General features: G+C 30.4%; 1 protein-coding gene and 2 non-coding genes across 3 annotated transcripts; all 3 read right to left on the minus strand.

Annotated features, from left to right (window-relative positions):
- Nucleotides 1-2,327: 2,327 nt before the first annotated feature.
- Nucleotides 2,328-2,430, minus strand: LOC113000503 (U6 spliceosomal RNA). The gene has a single exon (XR_003265839.1). It is a non-coding gene; the product is annotated as a U6 spliceosomal RNA (small nuclear RNA).
- A 1,875-nt stretch (nucleotides 2,431-4,305) lies between these two features.
- Nucleotides 4,306-4,408, minus strand: LOC113000647 (U6 spliceosomal RNA). Its single transcript, XR_003265972.1, has one exon. It is a non-coding gene; the product is annotated as a U6 spliceosomal RNA (small nuclear RNA).
- A 6,876-nt stretch (nucleotides 4,409-11,284) lies between these two features.
- Nucleotides 11,285-11,851, minus strand: LOC102659862 (zinc finger protein GIS3). The gene has a single exon (XM_006605107.1). It carries the CDS (start codon nucleotides 11,849-11,851, stop codon nucleotides 11,285-11,287), a length of 567 nt encoding a protein of 188 aa, XP_006605170.1.
- Nucleotides 11,852-23,428: the final 11,577 nt, after the last annotated feature.

Raw genomic sequence — 23,428 nt, forward strand, 5'->3', positions numbered from 1 at the left:
CGGCCGCCGTTCATCGGGGCTTCGGTTGTCGGCTCCCCTGTCATCAGGTCACCAACTTCCTTGACCTTCCGGCACTGGGCAGGCGTCAGTCCCCATACATGATCTTACGACTTTGCGGAGACTTGTTGATGCAAGCTCCATTGGAGCTTGTAGGCCTACGATCTTCTTCATCAATGGATTCCTTTGCTTCTTGGAAGATGAATGGCAGCAGAATGGAGAAAGGGAAAGAGAGAGGAGACGCCACTTCAAGGAGAAGATGAGTCTAGAAGAAGTTCACCACCATAGGAGACCATGGATAAGAGCTTGGAGGAAGGAGATGAATGAAGGGAGAGGGAGAGAAGAGCACGAAATTTTGTGCTCTAAATGAGCTTTGAAATCTGAAGTTTAATATTCAAATCATCAAAGTTCAAAAAAATACACACACATGACCTCTATTTATAGCCTAAGTGTCACACAGAATTGGAGGGAAATTCAAATTTCACTTGAATTTGAAATTGAATTTGTGGAGCCAAACTTTGGAGCCAAAATTTCACTAATTATGATTAGTGAATTTTAGTTATGGTTCAGCCCACTAATCCAAGATCAATTACAAGATTCTCCACTAAGTGTGCTTAGGTGTCATGAGGCATGAAAAGCATGAAGGACATGCACAAAGTGTGACTATATGATGTGGCAATGGGGTGTAGTAAGCAAATGCTCACCTCCCCCTCTAAAATTTAATTGGATTGGGCTTCTACCAATTCAATTAAATTTATTTCCAACCACACACATCAAATATCCACTTAGTGCATGTGAAATTACAAAACTACCCCTAATACAAAAACTAGTCTAGGTGCCCAAAAATACAAGGGCTGAAAAATCCTATATTTCTAGGGTACCCTACCTACAATATGGAGCCCTATATACAAGGACCAAATATAATGACATCCTAGTCTAATATGTACAAAGATAATTGGACCCAACCTTGGCCCATGGGCTCAGAAATCTACCCTAAGGTTCATGAGAACCCTAGGGCCTTCTTCAGCAGCTCTAGCCCAATCTTCTTGGAGCCTCTTGCTCATGGTTCTAGTGATTGGTCCCTTCCTAGGGAGGATTGCATCACTTGTATTTTTGGTAAACAGTCGTCCGGGCCTGGTCACTGCGACCCCCTTTGTGAGGAGGCACCCCTTCTCCCGAAGTTACGGGACTATTTTGCCGAATTACTTAGAGAGAGTGGTCTCGCGCCTCTAGGTATTCTCTACCTCTCCACCTGTGTCGGTTTCGGGTACAGGTACCCATTTGTTGAAGGTCGTTGTATTGAATAGTCGGATCATAGTCTCTTACCATAAAAATAGCTGCATGCGCAGCAGCACTGACTATGAGAAATCCACCAATCCACATATGATGTGTAAACAATGATAGTTGTGTACCATAGTCAATAGCTAGGTATGGATAAGGGGGCATAGAATACATATGGTGAGCTACAACAATGGTCAAAGAACCTAACATAGCTAGGTTAATAGACATAAAAAAAGTACGGGGAGCATATGAGCAAGAAAAACTTCTATTCAGCATCAAAAATCCAACAAACACAACATAAAGATGGAAAAATGGGATTGAGGAAAAATTTACTTGCCTGATGATCTCCAACAGTACACTACTATATATAGAGAGAGAAATTTCAGTTTTGGCAACAATCCAAGATCCCAGACAATTTAGGAAAAAACACATGGCCAAAGATTTCTTAAATATATCAAGCTATCACAAACTTCTGATTGTTTATTATAACATTATTGCACAGGTTTGGCAAGGGATGCCAACAAATCAATGCAATGGAACAAAAATCTACCCATATAATATCAAAACCCTAAAAGCTGTGTATCAAGTCAAAACTTCACCACTTAATAGGCTACACCAGCAAATATTGCTAACATACAATGCTACTAATAATTAATAACAGAATTGAAGCCATAACAAATCCATGACATAATTTACTATGAGACAGTATAAGCACATTAAGCTAACACTTTAAACCTAGATTGTGCTAGAACCTCTGATTTTATGCATTACCAACTACAATAAATTTGAAGGTAAAAATACACTTCAAAGTACAAACCATAAAAGGCTAGATTGAATTTTATAAATATCTCAAAAAGGTAGTTTTCTCGGCTGAAACCGTGTAAAAGATTCAAAATTTACAAACAACTTCAGCATGTTCAAAGTTGACTCAAACCATCTCATATCTTTCACAATTAGTAGCAACTAACCTCAACCTCCTTAAACCCTACATGTCAAATTTGGAAAAGGGAAGACACCTGAAGTGAAGAGCGAAAGAAAGAAATGCAAAACAAAATTTGGACCATTTCTCAATTTGTGCGTGTCATCCTTGCACGGGGGCCATGCTAATCTTCTCTGTATCATTCCATTTGTATAGGATGCCCCCAAAGGGACAATTAATGTATTCCCCTGGTGTTATATAAACACAGTGCATGGAGCATATTTGGTTGATATGGGACTGTGGAGACAGACACAGTCACATTGCAATCACTAGCTGGAGCCAAATGCTTGAGTCCTGCACAGCCCTTCATTGGTGGCAAACAACATGCAAGATGAAAGATGGAATGATACACAGAAAGATACAGATATTTCAATGTATTCTATTATTATCATTTATATGCAGCCAACCAATCACCTAACAAATTAGTTCAACTTGTCCTATAATTTAAGAGCAAGTTCCTTCACTCTTTCATCTATAAGCTGAATCATGTAATGAGCGGACAAACAGTGCCATGTAATAGTGTATGATACATAACACAACTAACTAGTTCAATTACCTCATTATATTTGCATAAACTTTTGTAAAATACAAAACCTTGCTTCCTCATTTCAAAGATATGAAATTCCGAGTTATGTAAAGTTGTTATCCTTGCAGTGTAAATTAAGGATACTTTGCCATTGTCATACTCGTTTGCAACGTAAGAATACTTCTTCCCTAATTTAAATTTCAATATTGTTAGTTACATTCAAATTTCTTTCAAACACTGTAAAGTATAATTAGTGGTGTAATTGGATGCGGTTAGAGGAAGAATAAAAAAAGCAACCAAATCAACCACAAACAAGTTAACTGTTATAATTTATGAGGTCAATTGATATAAAAAAGAAGAAAAAAGTAGTGTAGATTTGTGACTATAGATTTGAGAACGATTTCTCGATAAGCTCATCATGTATAATGACTAACAACATCAAATCCAAGCATCAGAGTTCTGTTAGCAAGAATAATTCTGCTTACCATGCAAAGGCTAATCAATTATAAGTTCAGTACAAGTACTCACCATCAAACAAAGGAAAGCTCGAAACTTGAAACTACGTATCAGGGCAGAGAAAATAATCCTATTATTCCTATAGTTGCCTTTTATTACTACTTCTGTCTGCTGTGGAAAAATTACGAGACTTGCATGTGAATTTTGAAGGTGCTCAGATGGTCTTGATAAAAATTTGATTAAATGGAAGACTGCAAGTAATTTGGAACATTGCAACCCAGCTCACCATAAATGATTCCAAGAATATCTATGATCAACCGACAATTAACAAAGTAGTTTAGTTAAGTTGTCCAATTACAAAAGTAGATTTTCATTGTTTAATGCATGCACTCATTTTTTTGTCACACAGCCTAACATCCCTAGTCACATTTATACCTTGTATGAGTGAAAAAGGACAACATGAGCAGAGATTCAATCATGTATTCTTTTGAAAAGATTGCCATTGTAACATTCACAGGTTTAGAAGCACAGAATCAGTGGCCAAGGAATACATGCAATGGGGGAGGAAATATAAGGAAGGTTGAGGGTTAAGAAAGAAGGAAAGGACGAAAAGGTCGCAGGTTCGATCCTGCCAATAAAAAATTAACAAATTAATAATTAACATTTACCATGATAAAAAAAAAAAAAAAAACATTCAATGGGGGAAAGAGTTCCATGAATAATTTTATGAGAAACTAAATGATGCTTACTGATAATAGAAACAAAATGATAATTCCGGGGATGAACCTAAGAAATATCAAGGGATTATCTGGTGATTAAACTAGGAAGTGCTCAACAACTTAATCAATGTTACATAACAAGATATCAATTGCTCAGGTGATATACTCATGCCTAAAGTATAAGGGCTCCTAAAAAATGCACTTGATAAGAGTAACTAGAAAGACAATGAATATATTAGTATAAACAACAAAAACTACGAATCCTTACATGCATGAACGCTGTATATTTATTCAAACGCAGAAAAGGGAAGACATGTGAAGCGAAGAGAGAAGAAATAAATTGGAAAAAAAATTTGGACCATTTCTCGATTTGTGCGTGTCATCCTTGCGCAGGGGCCATGCTAATCTTCTCTGTATCGTTCCAATTTTATCGGATGTCCCCGAAGGGACAACCCATTCCTTCTCCAGGTGCTATATAAACACACTGTAATAAGAATATTTGGTCGATGTGGGACTACTGGCAGTTGCAAAACATTCACTTTGAATGATACATCCTTCACAGGAGGCAAACAAAATTCATCTCAGACAGAAGAAGAAAGTTGGCCTCGCCTCACAGTCAAAGCATACAAAAACGAAGATACTGAAATTTATTTTGTTTTATTTTTCGAGTATAGGGACGAACCAAAATTTGGTAAATCCAGGAGTAGGTGAGCCTTATAGCCCTGCCATTTCTTTTGCAACTTTTAGCTTGTCTTGTCACCGCACTTGCATTTTTATTTTCTTTAATGAGTTAAATTATATATATTTAAAAACATTTTTGTATTTATTTTTGAAACGTTTTTTTTTATAATATATATCGTTTAAAACATTTTTATCGTTTTATATTTTATAAAACATTTTATATTTATCTATACTTTTTTTTTCAAACACTAAAACTTTATCAATATGTGATTGGTCAAATGAAATAGAACTCAACTTTCTTAAGTATCATATTTAAGTCTTACAAATAAAAAAATATAATTGGAAACAAATTAAATTCCATTATCAATAATCATCCTTCTTTGATAAAGATTAATAATCATTAACAGAACTTAAATAATAACTATATTTTAATATATATATATATATATATATATATATATATATATATAATTGTTCAGAAGTTGGACATGTGTCATTGTGACATTTTTTTAATAAGATTTAAGTAATCATACTTAAAAAAAATATTTTCAACAATAATAATTATCAACATTATTAATAATATTTTATAAGTAATATATGTATTAAAAAATTAGTCTTTTGATATAATTTATTATTTAATTTAATACTATTACTATTAATATTGTAAACATGCCATTTCATTATTTGTTAAAAATTGTGAAAAATAAGATGTTTCTGAATCAGCATTGAACTTGTTGAAATTTTTGCTTTGGATACATGGTTTCTGCTGAGATAACTATCATGGTTTATTAAAAATAAAAAAGTGTTTAGCAACATACTCTTTAATATACTTCTTTATACATATTTTTTTATTGATAAAAATATATTAAAAATTATAAAAGAAAAAGAGAATCATTAAATATTATACGAGACCTATTAAATTTTATGATTTTTAACAAATAAAAAAATGTTTAAAAAGATGTCTGAGAGAATATGACCCTAAAGCATTTCTCAATATAAAATAATCATAAACCTAGACCATAAAGTAAATTTACTTTCACGTCTATTATAGTTGGTAACGCATAATAATGAGTTACTCACAAGTTCTAGCACAATCTAGCTTTAAAAAGTGTCGGCTTAATGGGTGTATATTGTATTGTAACTGAAATATGTCATGGAATGATTTATACTACCTCCATCTTAAAATAGCAGTCCTAGATTGACACAATAAAAAATAATAATAAATAAATAAGAGAGTAATAATTTTATAAAATTAATTTTATATGATTGTTAATTTATTTATAAATTTTATTGTCTAATATTAATATTATTTAAAATACATATATTTTTTTATATGACACTTATAATAGAATATAGGAAGTAATGAATTTAGGATAGCTTTCATATTTAGTTCAAAACTTGTTGGAAATTGTAAGGCTTAAATACATTTTTATTTTAATTTTATTTTTGATAAAATTTAAATCAGCTATTGCATTGACTGAAAATCCAACTTCAAATGATAGGTCTAAGCACATAGATACTAATTGTCATTTCATAAGGCAATATGTGCACTCTGGTTTTATCAAGCTGGTACACTTATCTACTCATCAACAACTTGCTACATCTTCACTAAGGTATTGCCTCACTGTAAATTCTCTTTTTTTTGTCCAAGTTAGGCCTTCTAGACATCTATGTACCTAACTTGAGGGGGAGTATTACAACCAGTTTTAGTTAGAATTATTACCATAGTTAGTTTAGCTTAATTAGTCCATTATGATTAGTTAGTTAAGTTAGTTATTGATAATCAGTTTCTCTTTTCTGTTATAATTATATTTAAGCTTTGTGGCTAATATTGAATATGTTATTGTATATATTGTACGTTATATAATAAGCTAAAATAGAATCATTTTTCTTCTTTTCAATTGCTTTTACCTATCAGTTATAATAGAAATCGAACTAGGGAAAACAAAAGCCGAAAAGGATGAACTAGAATTTGCTGCCATTGTTGATCGACTAAACTCTAGATACCATATAGAATTCCTAATCTAGTAAAATAGAGAGTTCTTAAGAAATGAAAGTAAAGAGTAAAATTGATATTCATTAACCTAAGTAACCAAGTTTACAAGAGGGTATTTATAGATAGTTCTATTAAAGAGACTAACAATTGTCATCTAATTGTCACTAACTATACTAACAACCGTCAACAACTATTAGATAACTAATTTAACTGATTAGCTACATGAGTCTGCAGTTGAATAACTACAACTCGTTGCAATAATACAAATTAACATACAATCCTGTTTTAAACAACAAAAATAATATAATATTGAATTTTAATTATACATATAATATTTATGTAAAATAATTATTTTTTGGTACATTATACTATTCTAATATATAACTAATGATAACATTGTCGTACTTTTAAATTAACACATTAAATATAATTATTTTATCGGTAACACATTCAGATATATTTAGGAAGCTCAACACAAAATAACCTAAGAGCTCATGATATATAAAAAAAATATCTAGAATTCCATCATAAAAAATATATCATGCCACATAATTAGATTTTATTTTCTTTTTTTTCAAATCTCGAGCAAGCGAATTCAATTTGCCCAACTCACCACCCACATCAAACTAATGAATTTTTTTACTGAGTATAGGATTAGGACAAAATGATTTTAGACCTAAATTTTATTAATTTTTAAAGGAAAAACTGAATATTATTACTAAAATGAGACCTGACTCAAATACAAGGTGCGTAAAAATCTGGACATGCGGGAAGCCTACATAAAGAAACAACATTTGGCATTTTTTTTTATTACTCAGAAAAGAAAACTAAATTTCATTAACTTGAGTTAAATAGTGATATATACTGATAGTATAAATAGTTTACACTGTTATTTAAATCATAAATTATAGTTAGTATATATGACTTTTAAAATATTTATTATAAAAGTTAATAAATTTATTATATATATAATAATATGTGATTTAATAATATGTGATTGAATAATATTATAAAATTATTTTATATTGTGCTGCATAAACTTTTTTTTCTTATTTAACTTAACCTATATTTTATATCAGGATAATTTATTAGCCCATCAAACATAATCTATTTTGTCACCCACTCTTATACTTGAGTACATGACTAACTAGATATTTAAATATATAGTATAAGATGTTTAATAAATTATGAAGAAAAATTGGTTCTTATGATCTTATCTAAGCCAAAAAAACGTTTAAGATAATTAATAAAATTGGTTGTTAGAAATTTTAACTCGGTCAATTCTTTTTATTCAATCCAACTCTTCACTCATTTTTGTCCCTTTTTTATTCTCTCATAATTTTCACTCCTGACACTAACTAATAGAATTTATAAAAAAAAAATTATTTGAAAATATTTCAATTAAAATTTATTGTGAGTTACATTTAAAGTTTTATAAATTATGTCATCTTTAATTGTATAATTTAGTTATTTCATTTATTTAAAAATAGTGTACCAAAGCGGGGTTTCTTCATGCCAAATACCGATACTCTACCTATGTTAAACTTAATCCAATTGTGTAAGTTTTGTGTTTATTTATTTTTACTAAATATTAAATAAGTGGAAATTTTAATTAGAATACACTTACAACATAAAGGTATTTTACAATACTATCTAATCATAAATTATCATATTTTTTATTTTTGTAATAATAACACAATTATATCTAAAGTGAATTTTAATTTATATGTGTAAAAAAATATTTACACTAATTATGCATAAATATTACTCATAAGTATAGAACATAGAATGCTTGCGTCAAGTACAAAGTCATAGATGGATGGATAAAAAAAATATAGAACATACAAAAATTAATTAAGAAATATATAAACTATAAAATTAATAAAGATTTCATCATGTCACGTGAGGGGTTCTCTTCCTGTGTGATGTAACTATGAAACGAGAAATGATGAATTGTGATTGATTTTTTTTATTTTTCCGGAAATGTTTGACAAGTTCATCACCATAGTTGATCATGAATTCTAATCTTGCATTATTATTTTGAAAAAATATGGTATTGATGACTTCATTTGCATAACTGTTGTTACTGTTCCTTCGTACTGAATAACTCGAATTTATAGTTAACAATATATATTATTGAATGAATTTGAATTTAAATTTGTAAGTGTGCTCAATTCCTCCTTTAATAATTTAGTGCATGTTTAGATTAAATTTTATAAACTTAAAATTGAGTTAAACTTATGTTTGCAAAAATAATATAAGTCTTTCTGTTTTAAAATTGAGTTTTAAGGTAAACTTTTTATTTGCAAAGACACCTTTAAAGATAACCAAACATATTATAAAATGAGTTTATTTTTCAAAAGTATATTCAGCATCCAAAATTACTTTTTTAACTACTAACCAAACATGCTCATAAAGTTTATTAGTGTCCATTTTGAGAACAAGGGCATTATATAATTAGTTGTATTTTTTTTTATATCAGCCAATAAAGATAATCATTAAAGGGCTACTAAAACCCATTTACATAAATATAAAGCAAAACATAAAATGTTTTTATTAGTCTATAGTGCACCCCACACTATACAGTAAAATATGTATTCAAAACTATGTCCCCGGAGCACTAAACAGAAAGTTTGGCACCTATATAAAGTCCCTCACCCAATCTGCCCGTCCCTCTATCCTGTTCTTTTTTTCGTTTTTTTTTTTCTCTTTCTCAAAGTATTCCCACAAACACACAATTACGGATTAACCTTTTAACAATATTGTCGCAACTACGTAAAACATGTTCTGAACAATTTTTATCTAAACCTTTTAATAGATTATTTTTTCTTTAAAAAAAACTATGTTTATTTTTCATGTATACAAAAAATTATTCAATTAAAACAAAATAACCGCCTTTGATTTTCATATAATAATAATAATCTATATGTATTAACAATTAAATGATTTTAACACTGTCATTTAATTAAAATTAACATGTATAATGAGTCTTTGACCTTTATAATAAATATCATTGATCATCGATAGTGTTTTTTTAATTCCAATAATAATAATTATAATTATAAATGATGGCCGACATGATTGATATAGCAAAAAGTTATGAATAAAGTTTAGTCCCATGAAAATTGAAAAGCTAGAGTGTGTCGTGTAGAAATGTTTTTCGGAACATCGTTGTCTAGGTATAGCTTCATCATAATTTGGCTTCAAGAATGAATTACATGAACAAGGTCCCTCCTATAAGGCCTTTAGCTATAATAATTGCAAAAGAAAACACCAATAAGGTCTCATCACACTCTCTTTTTTGAGTAGGAATCCACTTTGCTTGATCTCAAACCAAATATTTGGCTTTCACCAAGGTTTCACTTCCCCTTTCAGCTAATCAACAAAACACAACACTCCCCGGTGACCAATTTTTTTTGCCAAAAGGGAAATTACGAGAAAAGAGAATTATATAAAGAGCTACTAAACACACAACAAACGAGGACTCATTATTTTAGCTAGTCGCCAATATATCCGTTCTCTCCTTAACTCAGATTCCATCCCTTCAAAAATCAATCACCAAAATAAAATGATGGACGTAACAAAATGTGTTATGGTGACTCAAGAGATTGATGGTACATGGAATTAGAATAGTAGCCATTCTCCATCATTTTATAGTACTTTCACCATTTTATATGTCGATGCAAATTTGCTTTTGATTTTATTTTTTCACGTATTTAGCTTTATGCTGTAATAATTAAGTGAATCGGCGTAGCTAAAATATTCCAGTGTGGAGAGAGAAAATAAAATTTCTTTTTTATTTTTACGCATACTTTCAAATAGTACTCTCACCATTTTATGATTCCAAATCAAATGGAAAACACGTTAATGCAAAATTGCTTTTATTTTTTTTATTTCTCGTATTTAACATTATGCTATAAGGCGTAAATGAATAGGCGTATCTAATTCCACAGAGAGAGAGGAAATAAGTCCAAAAAACAAACATCAACAGCAAAGAAGCTAAAAAATGGCTTTAATTTTTTTTTTCCACGCATTTTCAAATAGTACTTTTTTTAAGGTCATTTTCAAATAGTACTACCTTCACCATTCCAATTTAAATGAAAACATGTTAATGAATCGGCGTAGCTAATTCTAAACAGAGAGAGAATAAAAATCAACAGCAAAGAAGCTAAGAAAATGGCACCAACGTATTAAGAAAAACCAGAAAAATAATATAAATAAAGGATATTAATTAAAAGTTAGATCTAATTCCCGAGAGAGATAGAGATTAAACATCAACAGCAAAGAAGCTGAAACAAAAAAATAAAATGGCACCAAAGTATTGAGAAAAAAAACCCAGAAAATTACTATAAATAAAGGATATTAATTAATTAAAACTGAGAGCTACTTTAAAAAACATTAGTATATATAGCTTGAGATTTTGGACTGATCCTAGCTAGCTACCACTTCATAATTACTAAACCACGTCATAAATTCCTTTCTTACCAATCCTAACAAAAAAGAGAGAGAGAAAGACTCTTCCACTTCCGTGACACAAACCCATAACGAGAATAAAACGTTTGTAACCCTTTAAGAAGAAAAAAAAAATAAAGAAGAAAACTAACGAGTAAAGACATTAACGTAAACCTTAAACGAGAAGAGAAGCGTGCTCACAAGCGGAGGGTGAGGTCGAGGTTGACGTGGTCGGAAGAAGCGTCGTTGACGTTGTGGCCGGAGAGAACAACTTGTTGGTGCGGTGCGGAAGACGCCGCCGCCGCCGCCGCAGCAGCAGCAGCAGCGTGGAACGAAGAAAGAGGTGGTGTAGTGTGGTGGTGATGAAACTGCAAGGGCTCCACATCGAGCCAGTAAGGAGGGGGGTGGTGGTGGAAAAAGAGCTCGGTGGGGGAGGAAGTGGGCTCCAGCATGGGCCTAGGCTTGGGCTCGGTGGGCTCCACGGGAAGCCGGAGAGGTCCGTTAGCAGCAGCAGCAGTGACGACGTTGACGTTGAGGTCGAGGTTGGCGTTGGTGGATGATCTCCTAGCGGCGGCGCGCTCGAGCTTGTGGGCGTTCTGGTGGCCGCCGAGGGCTTGCGAGGTGTAGAACTTGCGGTGGCAGAAGTGGCATTGGAAGGAGCGGGTGGTGGCGGTGGCGGAGGAGGGTGCTGCTGCTCTCTTTCCACCACCACTGTTTGAGGGCTGCTTCTTGAAAAACTCATAAATAACTGTTGGGTCTGCCATTGCTGTGTGTGTGTTGTGTGTTAGCGAAGAATACTTAGCACTGAAAAAAAAAATGTTAGCAGAGAAGGGTGGGTTTATATAATGGAAGGGGAATAGTGGGGTAACGCGTTAAGGGTTTATTCTTCTTGTATGTGAATTGAAGCAGCAACAACATTGCTCTCTTCTGAAGGCTATGATTGGTTTGTACATCAAATGACCGATTTGCCCACCCCACCCCCCTTTCTATGGATAATATCGTTCAGACAGTGTAATGTGTTTCTCCATCACTCACCTTAAATTCATCTATAATAAAGTTCTCTTCTTTTTTTTCTCGATGAGATGAAGTTTTCTTTTTTTATATATAAATATACTTTTTAGGAGAGAAAAAAAAAGAAGAAAATGTCTTAGAAGTTAAAAAGTTAATTTTTATATAAGTTTTTTCATCTAGTTTTTCTAAAAGTTGAATTGGACAAGTTATTTTTAAACTAATTGATAGGAGTTCAGTTTAGTTTTTTTTTCCTTTTTTGTTGAAAATATTATTTGAATAGGGGTTAAGGAAAAGACATGGTGAGAAATAATGATTAATAAGTTTATTGCAACATGATCTACTTTGCCAAATCTACTTGTTATAATAGTGTACGATGAATTTTTTTAGAAAAGATAATGGAATATATATTACATTGAGCAAAATATAGATAAAGGAAAGAATTTTCTTTTCTGCTACTATTTTTTCTTCGGTAACAATGTTGTATGCACAATATATGAGTGGTACTCCTAGTAAATTAACCTAGCAATATATACCACGAGCATCGGCGCATATTCCGATTTGATACCTGCTTTTGAGATGCAAAACAAATTCAAAACAATGATCGCGAAAAGTATGGCTTTTTTAACAGGGTAACGTAAGTTGAAGCGTTATAGACAATGAAAAAAAAGACTTTACAAATGGGTGTTCAACTTAATTTGTTAACACATTATTTAAACCATGGAACATAATATAGCTTAGCTTAAGTCGATTAGTTAACTCATTATTTAAATGGATTCAACTTACTATGTCTTTAAGTTTATAAATGACACGAACATTGGTTGAACAAGGAAAAAAAAAACAAGACTTCGCAAACTATGGCACATATCTCTTCAAAGAAAAAACTATGGCACATATTATAGCTCAAGTCACTTAATTAAATAAGCCAAACTAATATGTTGTTACCGGAGTCAGCACAAGGTGTGCCAACTAAAGTGACTTAATATAGCTAAAGTCACTTAGCTCTTTCATCTTTTTTAGTTCACTCATTATTTAAATGGGTTGAACTTAATTTGTCTTTAGTTTATAGTTGACATGAACACCGGTGCTATGCTATTTTCTTAAATCTCAACTACTTGAAAAGTTACACTTTATAGTGACATTTCTGTATTATTGTTAATATTTTATTTGAACTCGATGAAATATGAAGAGGCAGAAGAAGAGATTATTACTACATGGGAAAAGGGTAGTGTGGGAAAAAGAAAAATGGTAAGAGGAATCAAAGGACGTGACGTGAGTGATGTGGATAAAACGACAAGAAGTGCAGTAGTGGAGAGAGGGGTGAGAGTGCAGTTAAGGTATTAGGATGAGAGTGTTTGCGTCTGATTCTGACACAGCACACACACTGGCTTTTCTCTCAATATGTCACCCTCTCATTATTCGACACCACACCAATACGGTTAGGCCTTGAGGTACGTTACTCTCCCCCTAGGAGCCACGTACGAGAGAGAAACCCAATCACAAAATGACATATATCACATATTGCTAGGGTCATAGTGCAAATTGTGCAATGCAACCAAGGGAATTAATTGAAACAAAATATTGTTTCAATTTTTTTTTTCGTACTACTACTAGTAGTAATCGTGCCTCTCTAGTTTGAATAGAGTGTATACAGGAAAGGAATATTGTTTAATGTATGGGGGAAGGGTAGTCATGGAGAGGTGACATTTGATTAAATGATCAAAGTGATTGAGGTTTGAGGTGTAGTGCACGCAGAGTGACAGTAAATAAATATTCAATCACTCACTCTTCACTCTTTTTCAGTCTTTGGTTTAAAAATTAAAGAGTTGCGAGTCCCAAGCCAAAGTGGGTTTTGTTTTGTTTGATGCCACATTCTCTCTGATGCAAAGATGGCTCATATGTCATCTATGGGTCTGTTTCATGTTCACTGGCTTTCCCTAATGGGTTTGTTCTATGATGTTAAGCCTCCAAATTGCACCCTCTATATACCTTTTCTCTCTATTGGTGTGAAATCGCGTGATGATGATGTACAAAATAACGGCATCATGCAGTTTTTTTTTTTTTGTCATATGAAAATCTGGCTGTCACGTTTTCTTTTAACTTTAATTAGGAGAGAGGACAGATAGATAAGACGCGTAGATGTGGGTTATCTCTTGCATTAATTACTGTGTACATATGTGCATGTCTGTTGTGGTGATGTACTTTCGATAAGTAGTTAATACGGAATTAGATATAATAAATGAAATTGCTTTACTTTTTATTTAATTAATAAGTGTCTTTGTTTAACTAATAAGGACATGATTGAGTTTGCTTGAAGTTCTCAAAATCAGATTTCAAAAAGTATTTTGGAAGTGTCTTTTACAATCGACCGTTGGATCCGTATGAGAGCACACACTGTCGTGCACATAATGAACAACACTCCAAATGAACGCCAGTCCAAACATAAATTAAGTAATTAACATTCTAGGTTCTATTATACAATAAACATTATATGTCATTAATTAAAATAGGATCAAACTCTTTTTGCAATTTTAATTTCTTGCAAAATCTCGTTTATGCTCTAAAGCTTATTTAAGATGAGATTACCATAATGATATATGCATAAAAAAACTTATTGATAAATAGCATTTATAATTGTAACATTTAATTTTTTGCAATTAGTAATGAGATAACATGATCTATTAAAGAAATGAGGATTGAGTAACAAAAAATCCAAACGATAAAAATTAAAAAAAAAAATAGTAGACAGAACACAGAGTTTGTATGTTTGTTTCCAATTTGAAATCTGTTCTTTAAAAAAAAACACTTGTTTGATAAAGTTGTTTTTGAAAACTATTTTCAAAACCAATATATATTGTTTTTCTAGTTTTTAAAAGCAAAAAACTAAAACATTTCTAAGCTGTTTCGGTTTCTTATTTTCAGCTTTTTACTACTTATTCTTTCTAATAGTTTACATCTTCTTCCTTCACTTCTAACTCTCTAAAGATCAGTTTTTACAAATTATTTTATATAATGAATTTTAAAAATAAAAAATAAACAATCAAACATATGTGTAATGACCTCTTGTATTTTAAGTTTAATACATAGAGAAATTGGGTTATATACACTTACAGTATAAAAAGTACAAAGATATTAAACTCTAATATATAAACAAAATAATTATAGTTTTTTTAATTCTTTTTTAATTAAAATTGGACTTCACAATAAAAATAACATTGAAAGCTAGTGTAATTTATTACAGTAAAACTCTTTTTTTCATCGAGAATAATATTGAAGACATATATAAATTACTACGCTTAAAATTTTATCTTACTATAAATAAATTTGATTTTATTATTTTTCTTTCATGCAATTAAAACTAGGAATAGAAGAACAATACCTTGCCAGCAAAAACAAAAAAAAATAACAATATCTTAGTAAAAGTTTTATAAAATTTGACGAAACTTAAAAAGTTAACATAATGAAAAGATAATCAGGAATTGAGAATATTGTAAATAATGATGGTGTTTTTTGTGGTCATATGAACTTTTTTTTTCGATATTTGGTCATGTGAAAAATTGGCTGTCGATGTAGGTTATCCCATGCATTAATTATTGTATACATATATGCATGTCTGTTGTGATGTACTTAATTTCAATAAGTAATAGTACGAAATTCCTTCAAAAAAAAAGTAATAGTACGAAATTAGATATAATAAATAAAATTAGTTTATATTTTAATTAATTTAGAAGCATATTCAAATTTTTATACGAAAAAATTATTTAATTAATAAATATATGTCGTTACTTAATTGTTTCTTTTGTAAAAGTAAGTAATCATATTTTCTAGGTAATAAGGAAGATGACAAAGAAGCTAATAAGGAAAGTAGGAAACCAAGATATTTGTGTGGATGTAACACGAGTGTACTAGAATGATGTAATGAAATAAACAATTATTGCTTTCAAAATAATAATAGTTAATCATTACCAATAACAAGGGGCGGATTAAGGGTGCATGCAGGGTCCTACTGGATATCGATATTCATAGATATGGGTCATTTAGGAATCTGAATTTATTCAAACCGATACAAAGAGTTTGAATTGGATCATTTATGTATTTGGGTCAAAATTGAACTGAATCGATTAAAATTATTTATGTACGCAATTGGGTCAGGAGTTTAGATTTATAGATCTGATTAAAACTGAACTGAACCGATCAAAATTTTAAGAATTGTTTAGTTTGACTTTAAATACGGTTAATATTGGGACTCCTGTCGACTCCTTGGCAAGCGTACCAAGTTGTACAAATAGTATTAAAACGGTAAGACCGAATTTCAAATTCCATAGGGACTATGTTTGTACTTAGAGTTATATATATCTAATGATTAAGTAATTAGTGATTCAAATCAAATCTTGTTCATTGATTAACTACAAATATAACTAAGTGAATTTACCACAAAGCAAGGAACATGAAAGGTTAAGAAAACAAACTCTTAAATGTTGTGAGATGGTGTTGTGATGAGTTAAGGAACGTGTTGGGGACTCTGTTTGCCAAAACTACTCTTGATATAATCTTAGTAGATTTTTCTCTTTTAACATAAATATGGTTATTAGCCACACCTTTTAACATACTCTAACCATGATCCCTCAAGTGAAAGAGCTTAAATCACTTAATATCACTCCTAATTACTTAAGAGTTATATTAAATAATTTGCATTACGAGTAGAGATGCATACATAGGCTAGACAATACCACTCTATCCCTAAACATAGATTACCTAGATGTATCTTAGCATATAAACATTTTCCAATGTCTAAATCCTAAAACAATTCATGAAAATGGATGATCAGACCAAAGACATGTGAATGAGCACAGAGATAAACAATAATATCAACATCATATTAATAGATAGTTTAGAATCATTACATCAAAGAGAGTTTGGTTTGCAGAGCTCCCAACAACGGGTGGTTTTAGCCTCTCATTGTCATGAGAGACTTACAAATATAAAAGTGGAATGAAGGGAAAGAAAATGGAAGAGAATTGGATTGAAACGAATTGGCCAAAGCTCCGGAAACGGATTTTCCTTGCACTGACTTCTTTGCTTTTCTCTGCTTCTTTGTTCCTCTGCTTCTTCTATGGTGACTTCGTGCTTTGGAAATCAAATGTTACCTTTCTTTTTATATGCTTCACCAACTGATGGGCCAATCAGAACTTTCCTGTACGCTTAGTGCGCATGTCTAGCTGGATCAAGTGGTCACGTGCTAAGCCGTAGGATGTGCACTTAGTGCACATGCTCGTGATAGTTGTCTTCTAATGTGACTTCTTTCACTAAGCAGTTCTAACTCATTGAGCGAGGAGGTCACACCTAGCGCGATACTTTAGTTCTTCAATCCTCTTTCATGCCTCTATTACAACTCTACACAAAATTCAACTAAAATTACTATAAAATCATTAACTTTATTATCTTATGGATAAAAACTTAGAAGAAACTAAGTTCCTATTGTTTTAACACAAAATAAAGCAATAAAAGATAAGAAAATGAGATAATTGTCATGTGATATAAATAAACAAATGACGTATGCATAACACTTATCAACAAGTGTTGGAATTGCAAGTGTTGGAACTATTACTATTGAAATTTCTTAAGGTGTTACTTTCAGGTACATTGTTATTTGTTTTACCTTTTTTCATATTTATTTTTTCTTGTCATATTTATAATATTAATGGATCATATTTTGTTCATTTATTTTAGTAAATCTGGTTGTAGCAAAACTTATTGCAAAGAATTAGTTTGTAGAAAATAGTTATGATTCACACTATTATAGTAAATCTCATTAAAGGATATTTTGTTCTAATTTGTATTATTCTATTTTAGAATATTACATTGATGGTATTAAATGAATTAATTTTACTACTTTCAAACATTTAATAATATTGTGTTAATTATATAGGATATTTGGATGAATCATGATATAAAATAGTAGTTCTAAGAAGAAGAAAAAAAGATCAAATTTAAATAGATAACCCGTTGACTTAAACCGAACCAAACTGATCAAATTTGATTGGATTGAATTTTGAATTTGGCCAAAACCTACCCGAACTGACCCGCAAACACCCGTAGTATCTTGGACCTTCTCCCTTTGGATGCTTTGGCTTATATATGAAAAAAATTAAAAAAATAAAATATATAAGAAAAATAAATTCTTAAATTGATATTAGTTTAATTTTTTTCTAATAGTAAATCATATCTTTAATTTTATCCATAAAATTCATAATAAACATTTTTTAAATTTATGATTTATTAAAAAATTAAATATTGAAATAATTATGTAAAAAAAATTAATCCCCTTTAATACATTTCTGAATTTATCTATGCAAATAACTCAGATTAGTATCAAGGTTATGTCCATCGAGATACCTCATCAAACAGTGAAAATTCGCATTGTTTGAAAAGCGATCATACTCAATGTATGTAAAAAAAAATTATTTCCATACAAAACTTAATTCTCCTATATTTTCAAAATGAAAAATATTATTAATGTGCATTTATCAGGTTTAATTAATTTTATTAATTTATATATAATATTTTTCCATAAAATGTAAATAATATAAAATTTAAATAGAAAAATGCATGTGTTTGAAATTATTTTTATGCAATATAGAAATTTTCAATAAAACAATATATCTTAATTATTGTTATTATATTATTTATCTCATGGTGTCTAATTGTAAAGAAAGTGTATTATGAGTTTATATGAACTTTAGTTTTAATATTAAGAATCTAAGATCTGTTACTGTTGAGGTGCGTACTTATGAAACACGTAAAGAGTTTAGAATACATTTTTTATGATGTTATCGAATAAACAATTTTAAACTATTTTCCAATAAAACTATATTTAATAAATTAAGTTTTAATATATATTTGCAATGTATTTATATAATTTTTTTCAGCCACACCTAATTATTATCAATAACTTAAAGATTAGAGATCTCTTGAAAACTTTCTTCTTCAATGTATGTAATATATATATATATATATATATATTCATTTAACATTTAAATCTCTTACAATTTTAAAATGAATAATATTTTTATATGTATCTATGCAATGTATGGAATAATTAAAAACATTTCATTTGTGATGTTATGGAAAATAAATTAAAATTAGTTTGCGATAAAAATATATTTGATGAATCAATTAGTTATATAAAAATATTAAAAATGTTATGTGAAGAGGATTTGTCGATATACCTAAAAAATATTTTTAAAAAATAAAATATGGGTATAATTTTTTTTAAATCTTATGTACATATATAAAAATAAACATATTTGATAGCAATCTTGTACATATTACTACATTAAGGGATTTGTTTAACTAATTATAACTAAAAATAGAGATAAACAACATCATCCTACACGACCCAATAAAATTAAAACAATATTAAAAGTTACACGCACTTGTTTAAATTTTTGTATGCACAACATTTTGAATAATATTAATTATATATCCTTCACATTAATTTTTTTATTTTATTTTTAAATTTCATCCACTTTTCAAATTTGGGGGGTTTTTTTTTCTGCAGTTATTGTATGTTGCAGTCTGATACTGAGCATGTGGATATGGAAAATGACTTTCTCTTCTTCCATACCTTATTCAATCATTAATGGAGAAACAATATAATTCGTTCCGGTACTGAATCTTGGTCCATCTTTTATTGGCAAACCACACGATCAAATAGCCATGACCGAACGAACACCAAACAAGACACCGACAAGGATGAAAACAACCATTGCTAGTGTCAAATTACTACACTAATTGAATTGCTTTGAATAATCAACAGTATTAGCAGTGCAATTTTGTTTTCGGGTGCTGGGGGAATTTTTGTTTTGTGTACCATATATATAGGGAAGATGTGGTGGTATGTTGCATTGCTTCCTGGTTATCGTTTTTTTCTTCTTCTGCAGATTCGTTGTGGTAAAGACTTCATATACACTTGTTGTTTTCCATATGGTAATGCTGGTACCTTATTAATATACCTTTTGATTTGCTTATAAACAAAAAAAAAAAAAACTAAACCCCTACTTTGCTTTGAGTATGGTGACGGTGATGGAAAAATCGTATGTATATTGGAGAAATATGTAATTAGCAAAAAATAATACAAAGGGTATATAATTAGTCAAAGATTTGTGGGAAAAAAAACTTATAAAATAAATCTAACTCATAATATAGTTGTTCTAATTTTATTGGATCACTTAAGTTTAATCTCATTTCTACTTGGGATTGTTAGAACACCCCATATATTAAATACTTCATGTAAAATTTAAATATATTATACATCGACAATGACGGTTTCATTTATTATAATATAATTAAAAATTATAAATTCTTTCTATGTTCTAAAACGTTTGAATGAAAATTAAAAAAATAAATTACACTTTTTTTATCCTATAAAAAATCCATTAATTATTTAGTTCACATTACATTCATACCCTTTGCTTCTTAATCACTTGTCACATCACTTTTAATGAAAATTTATGTCTAAAATATTTTCATCTTCATCTTTCTCTTAACTCCATAAAAGATATGACACCATTTTCAATCAGAAAATATTTTAACATTCTTCTTTCTTTTTCTTTTTTCTTTAATTAGACATGAACCTAGTTTTTTGTTGGACATGAACTCACCTTGTTGGTACGTATGTGTTAACACCCTTCATTCTTCTTTTTTAGTTCATTTTTTGTGTGTGTTGGGTCGTTTGGTTGTTGCATTTTTGTTGGATGTGTTCCCAAGAATGCCTATTGATTGAATATGATTTTTTGCTTTAAATTTTGGTGTTTTGCTCCAAATTTGTGTTTTTAACTCCTTTCTTTGAAATATTTATTTTTGATTGCTAGGTGTTTGATATAATGTCTCAATCAAGAACTGCATCTTCTTCAAGTGTTAACAACAATGAAGTAATAGTCAAATATTAAAGAAAAAATTGTTATTATCTTAAGAAAGGTTCATTAACAGGTAAATTGTTAATTTGTTATTGAGTATTTAACAAAGATGTTATGACAATTTCGTCTACTATCATATTTCAATTGACGTTAGTTAACGCCGTTAACAAAAAGGGATAAAAGTAATGCAAAAAAAAGGAGAGGTATCAAGTGTAATTTGAGAAAAATACAAAGGGTGTGAGTGCAATTTACTCAACAAAAACTTAAGTTGGCACATGTAAGCATGGGGTGGCCCTTAATTGGGGAGACAAGAGGCTTCTTGAAGCCTTAGGTGGGTGAATGGACCGGTTCGATCTATTTAAAGCCTGACTTGTGAAGCCTAAGTCTTATGTGGGCCGGATAAGTCCTATTTGTTAAATAAATGAATTTTTGTTCAAGTTCGTATCCGGTCCATCAAACATGTGGATAAATGTATCGGTCTGAAGGCCCAAATAATGATTTGAAAAAAAAATATTTTTTTAAAAATAAAAAATCTATAAAATTAGAAGATTTTTTTTCTTCATTATTTAAGGTAAAATCTACCACACTAAAATATACCAACATTTATAATAGTCTCAATATTAAAAGCATCGAAATATTTTTAACAATAGTCCAAATGGCAAATACACACCAACTAAACATATTCTTAATGTCTTAACAATTTAAAAGTCCAAAAACAACCAAATATTAGAGTGTTAATGTCTTAAAAAAAACATAAAACATTCTTAAATTCAAATGCACTATATTTTGAAGTCCACAGACAAGCCCGTAAACCCACAAATTAAGGCCACAAAGTCCACACACGAGTTTCATGGGTCGTGCCTAAAATCTCCTATGATTATGAGGATTTTAAAAAAAAGAATTTGTTTCCAGGCCGATCCGCGAACCTGGATCCACATATCCATCCCTAAGCCTCACTTGGCAAATTCTATGGGAGAATTCCTGGAAGATCGTTGTTCAAGGTAGTGAATGGTGTATATATGCAACATTGAATCGCTTCACAAAAACTAGAATCACATAAATAGTTTTACTCTATTAGTATTGGAAACAATTTTATGTACATGTTGGTAATAAAACATTACTAGATGCAATATATCCAATATCTAATAGTGAAAGTTATGCATGTAGGTATGGAAAAAAATTACAATTAACAATTTACAAGAGATACATGCAAATAGCAAGATTAACATGTTTTATTCTCAAGAGTATTTCATCCTAATTTTATTTTCTTTCATAATGTCAAGGGGTCAATGATAGATCCTGAAATTTCATGTTGTGGGAACAATATAACGCGTGTGCACGTGCACACAAACATGCACACGCACACAAGCACATATTTTTATTTTTACATAATTATGTAAATAGAACCAAATGTACTTTTGGTCTCTTTACTATTTATAAAATGTAGTCAACAAATTTTTGTGTCCCTTATTATAAGACTTTATTTCATCTCTCTTGTGCATTATGAAACGAAAAATATCCCAAGAACATGGGTTGAATTGTAATTTTAGAAATTTTAAATCCTTTTTCCTAAACAACAAAGTTATCATCTGAAGTATATTTGTGCAACGTAGATAACAGATTTTCGCAAAACAGATTTAGACGATAGAAATAGATTTTGCAAAATTAAAAGAGTTTTTCAGACAAAATCAAATTCAAACCCCAAGTCAGATTAAAATACTAGTCATCTCTACCATTGAGACTAGCTTTTGGTTAACCACCAAGTTCCACCAACTTCAACAAGTTATAAGTATAAGTCATTATCACTTTTGGCTTTTACAACTCAAGCTCTACACCAAGCTTGACATATTCTTTGTTCTATCAAGCCACTGCTAGCTATAAATAAGTCAACATATTTATAGTTTGTTTGCACATTGACTAAATCTTAATCGTCTTACAAACGATTGTACAATCTAAGTACTTAGTCTTTTCTCTCAAGGTATTTAAGGTGCTTTGAGAGATTTTTCTAACTATACAAAAAATATACAAAAAGCTTGTTCCAAAAGAATTTGGATGCTAGCGTGTAGGTTCATAACCCTTGTCTTCAAAGCTTCTAGTATTTATAAGTCTTCATCTTCAAGTGTTTGTTGTCTCTAAGAAAAAAAATTTCTTAACTTGAGCTTCCGTATGAAGTTTATGGTTGTTGGAGCATTTAACATTTGCATCAAATGCATGTCCTTCTTCATGCTGGAAAATCACTTTGGTTGGCTTTTGTGTTGACTATTGCAGTAGAACAATACTTGCTTTAAGTCAGAGCAGGTCTGTCATAGTAGAGCACGTCTTTTGATGTTGTTTGGGAACTTTCAGATCTTGAACTTCATTTATGCTTCATAGGATTCGAAAAATCTTAGGAAAATGTCTTTGCAAAATGAATCC

Source organism: Glycine max, chromosome 19, assembly GCF_000004515.6.
Source record: "Glycine max cultivar Williams 82 chromosome 19, Glycine_max_v4.0, whole genome shotgun sequence".
Taxonomy (NCBI): Eukaryota; Viridiplantae; Streptophyta; class Magnoliopsida; order Fabales; family Fabaceae; genus Glycine; species Glycine max.